Below are 5,760 nucleotides of genomic sequence, written 5' to 3'. Positions count from 1 at the left end.
GTTCATCTGTGTGCTACCAGATTGTGTTAGCCCACTGAGCTAAATCCCCAGGTTAGCCATCACCCAAATGTGGTGCACCTCCATTACACGTACACCTCTCTAGTACAGAAGGGGATGGGGTTAGAGGTTGTTTTTGGACCGGGCCGCTGTTGGACTACTCCCAAGACTGATGTTTGGGTTTGAACTGAGGAACAGGAAAGTTACTGTGGGACCTGAAAAACCGCAAGGAGAGGAGAGGAAATAGGCAAGAACATTTGAAATATGTATCCTCTTCATTAGAGATCAGACATGTTGTACATGCCACATAACTTTGAGGACCCTCCAGACTCCAGTTATGAGCCAACCAATCAGACTCGAGTTATGAGCCAACCAATCTGAGACTCCAGTTATGAGCCAACCAATCAGACTCCAGTTATGAGCCAACCAATCAGACTCCAGTTATGAGCCAACCAATCGGAGACTCCAGTTATGAGCCAACCAATCTGAGACTCCAGTTATGAGCCAACCAATCGGAGACTCCAGTTATGAGCCAACCAATCGGAGACTCCAGTTGTGAGCCAACCAATCTGAGACTCCAGTTATGAGCCAACCAATCTGAGACTCCAGTTATGAGCCAACCAATCAGACTCCAGTTGTGAGCCAACCAATCTGTGACAACCAGCCTCTGTCTCCCCTACTGAGGGGAAGGACAGATATAACATACAGTATTGGGTCCTGTTTTTCTAACTTACAATAACAGCGCATATAACTGTGGCATAACATCATTGTGATATAACCTAACCTGGTAATGTTATACCTGTCAGGTGGTCCATGTGGCGATCCCCCTGCGTTCCCCAACATGCGTCTCCAGGGCCACACAGGGTTTGAGATGGGGGACGAGCTGCTGTACTCCTGTCTTCCTGGTCATGTGATGCCCGGCGGCCACTCAGCATTCAGCCTGCTGTGTGACAGCTGTGGAGAGTGGTATGGACTGGTACAGCTTTGTGGCAAATGTAAGTGTATAATATGTAATAATTAGGGGGTGCTTATATAATCCTGTTTCACTGTGTGTGTTTGTGTGTGTGTGTGTGTGTGTGTGTGTGTGTGTGTGTGTGTGTGTGTGTGTGTGTGTGTGTGTGTGTGTGTGTGTGTGTGTGTGTGTGTGTGTGTGTGCATATGCGTGTGTCACCTGGCCTCCTGTTTACCTGACCTCTCACCTCAGAGCCGTGACCTCTGGGCTCCACAGGAAGCTGTGATGAGGTCACACACTTCACTTCCTGGTTATTAGTCATGCCTTCAGTTCCATGCATTTCTATAGATTTTTTTAATAGATTTTCATGTGAAGTGCAATACTTTTTGCTCAGGCCAGTGCACTACATAGGGAATATTGCACCCATTCAGATCTCTGCTAGGCCTAGGGTCTGACTTGCCGTTTGTTACAAAACAGTGTCCCAGTTGTGAGGGAGAGATATAAAACAAATCAAATCTAAATCTAATTGTATTCGTCGTGTACTCAGCTTACAGCAGGTATGAAGGTGCAGTACATCGATGGGTTCTGACTTCTAAGCTTGAAAATATGAAATATCCTAATTCGTGTCACAGAGGGAGAGAGGGGAATGTAGAACGTTTACATTCTGTCAGAATATGTTATTGGTACATCAGGTATCCTATGGAGAGGAGAAGGGCCACTGTCTGGTACAAGTCAACGGGACAGCCATGAGTTGGGGATGAGTGAGGAATTTGGGCCCGAGGTCAGGTCAGATGAAGTGAGAGAGAACAGGCATCACTAAAGTTCTGTCTAGCAACAGAGATGTATTGGCTATTCAGATGTGTAGGAGGAGACTCAGCATAGGAGAAGGGTTAAATACCAGTGCTTGTGTGATATACACTACCAGTCAAAAGTTTTACAACACCTACTCATTCAAGGGTTTCTCTTTATTTTTACTATTTTCTACATTGTAGAATAATAGTAAAGACATTAAAACTATGAAATAACACATATGGAATCATGTAGTAACCAAGAAAGTGTTAAACAAATCAAAATATATTTTATATTTGAGATTCTTCAAATAGCCACCCTTTGCCTTGATGACAGCTTTGCACACTCTCTCAACCAGCTTCCCCATTCCCCTTCTTCTCTCTCTCACCTCCTCCCTTCTCTCTCCCCCCTTCTCTCTCTCTCGGTCTCTCTCCTCACTCCTCCCTCTTTCTCTCGCTCTCTCTCTCTCCTCACTCTCCCTCTCTGTTTCTACAGACGAGACAGAGACACACATCGACTATGAAGATATGTTCACTGACCACGATCACCACCTCTCCTACGACACCCCTGCAGAGGAGGAGAACACAGAGGAGGAGAACACAGAGGAGGAGGTGGACACAGAAGAAGAGGAGCACAGCGATCAGGAGCAGCAAGAGGCCAGCTTCAGTGTGGAGGCAGGAGGAGAGGAGGAGGAGGCAGGAGGAGAGGAGCTGTCTGTGGGAGAGGAGGTGGGGGGAGGAATGGAGGAAGAGGTGGAAGACTCGACAGACCCTCCCGTTGAGAAGGAGGAGGCAGGAGGAGAGGAGGAGGCAGGAGGAGAGGAGCTGTCTGTGGGAGAGGAGGTGGGGGGAGGAATGGAGGAAGAGGTGGAAGACTCGACAGACCCTCCCGTTGAGAAGGAGGAGCAGGTGGAGGAGGCAGGAGGAGAGGAGCTGTCTGTGGGAGAGGAGGTGGGGGGAGGAATGGAGGAAGAGGTGGAAGACTCGACAGACCCTCCCGTTGAGAAGGAGGAGCAGGTGGAGGAGATGTTAGAGGTGACTGAGGCGCCAGTCTCCCTGATATCTCAGAAGCACCTGTTCTGGTTCCCCTCAGAGGCCACCCAGGAGGTGGGACATGTGGAACCCACCCACCCGCTAGTCACACAGGACACACCCACTGAGGGGGACAACCCTGTCAGGGCCTCCGGCAGCGAATCAATGGAGAGCAAGCAAGACGACAGCCAACCAGAGGAGACGAAGGATTATGACAGCCATGAGGGTCGCTTCCAACAACCAATTGACCACGACGACCATGATGACCATCACCACGACGACCATGATGACCATCACCACGACGACCATGATGACCATCACCACGACGACCATGATGACCATCACCACGACAACCATGATGACCATCACCACGACGACCATGATGACCATCACCACGACGACCATGATGACCATCACCACGACGACCATGATGACCATCACCACGACGACCATGATGACCACGAAGATGATGCTGACCGTGAACATAACCACAATGACCACGACGGTCAAACAGATCCTGGTCACGACGAAAGCTCTGAGGGTGAAGACCATGTTGTTGAACGCCTTGACCACAATGATCATGATGACCATGAAAGCTATGGCAGTGAAGACGCCCACCGTGAGGCCCAAGGAGAACACGAGGAGGATGATAACCACGGTGTACATGATGACCACGAAGGTCATGACCCCGGTCATGTAACCGATCACCATGACGACCATGTCCATGATCACCTTGATGAAGACCAGAGTGAACATGAAGATGATCGTAGTGACCCTAACAGTCACGACCATCACTACGACGACCATGATTATGATGACTATGTGATCCCCCCCGTCGGCATGACAACAGGCGAGCCTCAGAATGTAAAACCCACCGCCAGCACCGACGAGACCTGGTTGGACGGCTACCCTGTTAGTCAGGAGGAGACCGACGCTGATAAAGTGGGCGGTGGATCCTCAGAGGAAGGGGTGGAGCTTGAGGTGGGAGTGGAGGAAGAGGAGGGTGTTGTGGTTGTCGGGGCGACAGACCGGCCCAATGAGGTGGAGTTGAGTCGTCCCACCCCGTTCACGGGAGTCCCCCAGGTCCCCCTGTCCCCCACACAGGGGGCGAACTCTGTAGAGCAGGATCAGGACCAGGGCTTGGTGGGAGGACTCACCCCTACAGCCTCACCCGACCTACCTCTCTCCCCCGAAGCCACAGCCTCACCCGACCTACCTCTCTCCCCCGAAGCCACAGCCTCACCCGACCTACCTCTCTCCCCCGAAGCCACAGCCTCACCCGACCTACCTCTCTCCCCCGAGGCCACAGCCTCACCCGACCTACCTCTCTCCCCCGAGGCCACAGCCTCACCCGACCTACCTCTCTCCCCCGAGGCCACAGCCTCACCCGACCTACCTCTCTCCCCCGAGGCCACAGCCTCACCCGACCTACCTCTCTCCCCCGAAGCCACAGCCTCACCCGACCTACCTCTCTCCCCCGAGGCCACAGCCTCACCCGACCTACCTCTCTCCCCCGAGGCCACAGCCTCACCCGACCTACCTCTCTCCCCCGAGGCCACAGCCTCACCCGACCTACCTCTCTCCCCCGAAGCCACAGCCTCACCCGACCTACCTCTCTCCCCCGAGACCACAGCCTCACCCGACCTACCTCTCTCCCCCGAGGCCACAGCCTCACCCGACCTACCTCTCTCCCCCGAGGCCACAGCCTCACCCGACCTACCTCTCTCCCCCGAAGCCACAGCCTCACCCGACCTACCTCTCTCCCCCGAAGCCACAGCCTCACCCGACCTACCTCTCTCCCCCGAGGCCACAGCCTCACCCGACCTACCTCTCTCCCCCGAGGCCACAGCCTCACCCGACCTACCTCTCTCCCCCGAAGCCTCAGATTCACATTCAGCCGACTACGCCACCCCCTCTCTGACATCATCACTGGATGACGATGCCTCCGGCAACACAGCCAGGCCTTCTCCCACAGGCTCCTGGGAAACCACGGATCACGTGCACCCTTTCCTGGAGCACGGCCCCGCACCCACAGCGTGGACTGATGACGTCATCGACGAGGAGGAACGTTCGGCCCAGCACAACCTGACTCGACACAGCGGGGAGATGGAGGGTGAGGAGGGGGAGAGCGAAGGTGAGACGGGGGAGACAGGGTGTACTGGGGGTGAGGAGGACTGCCCTCCTCCCCCTCCTCCCTCCTCCGGCAGGGGTTCCACGGTTGCAGCCATTGTGGTTGCTATGTGCGCGGTTGCCGTGGCAGCCACCATCGGGGCGTGGTGTTACTGGCGAAAACAGCAGAAGAGCTCGATGTACGAGATGAACGGGAAGGATCAGAGTCACAGCAGACATGGACAACAGATAGAGATGCAACAGAAAGTCTAAGATAAAGAGAGAGACAGTGGAGATACAGAGAGTAGAGGGGAGGGGGTAGGGAGGGGGATGTAGGTGAGGGTATTTGGGGGGGAGTTGAACAGACACACACTACACCTGCAGAGACAGAAGAATGAGTTGAGGGGTGAGGAAGGATTGGGGGTGAGGGAGGGTGAGGGTGGGGCTAACCCTAGCAGGAGTTTTCAGCTCTGGTGACTTCTCCTCCAGAGCTCTGGGACATTGAGGTACAGAATTATACGTGTTTGTTACTGTTATTATTGTGTAATTGCCATGTTACTGTATAATACCATGTTACTGTGTAATTACAATAATATTTACCATGTTCCTGTGTAATTACTATGATAGTGTAATTACCATGTTCCTGTGTAATTACCATGTTCCTGTGTAATTACTATGTTCCTGTGTAATTACTATGATAGTGTAATTACCATGTTCCTGTGTAATTACTATGTTCCTGTGTAATTACTATGTTAGTGTAATTACTATGTTCCTGTATAATTACTATGTTCCTGTGTAATTACCATGTTCCTGTGTAATTACTATGTTCCTGTGTAATTACTATGTTCCTGTGTAATTACTATGTTCCTGTGTAATTACCAT

At 52.3% G+C, this 5,760-nt stretch overlaps 1 protein-coding gene across 1 annotated transcript; it reads left to right on the top strand.

The window, feature by feature from the left end:
- Nucleotides 1-807: 807 nt before the first annotated feature.
- LOC106570613 (uncharacterized) lies at nt 808-5,522 on the top strand. Its single transcript, XM_014143075.3, has 2 exons — nt 808-992; nt 2,234-5,522. Exons 1-2 carry the CDS (start codon nt 839-841, stop codon nt 5,149-5,151), a joined length of 3,072 nt encoding a protein of 1,023 aa, XP_013998550.3. The 5' UTR covers nt 808-838; the 3' UTR covers nt 5,152-5,522.
- Nucleotides 5,523-5,760: the final 238 nt, after the last annotated feature.

Source organism: Salmo salar, chromosome 14 (genome assembly GCF_965601325.2).
Source record: "Salmo salar chromosome 14, fSalSal1, whole genome shotgun sequence".
NCBI classification, from domain to species: domain Eukaryota; kingdom Metazoa; phylum Chordata; class Actinopteri; order Salmoniformes; family Salmonidae; genus Salmo; species Salmo salar.
The sequence above is the reverse complement of the archived record's forward strand: the minus strand, read 5'-3'. Positions and strand labels throughout refer to the sequence as shown.

Coding starts and splice junctions, on each gene's coding strand:
- LOC106570613 (XM_014143075.3), top strand. CDS start 839: ATGCGTCTCCAGGGCCACACAGGGTTTGAGATGGGGGACGAGCTGCTG. Junction 993..2,233: donor GGTACAGCTTTGTGGCAAAT/GTAAGTGTATAA, acceptor CTGTTTCTACAG/ACGAGACAGAGACACACATC.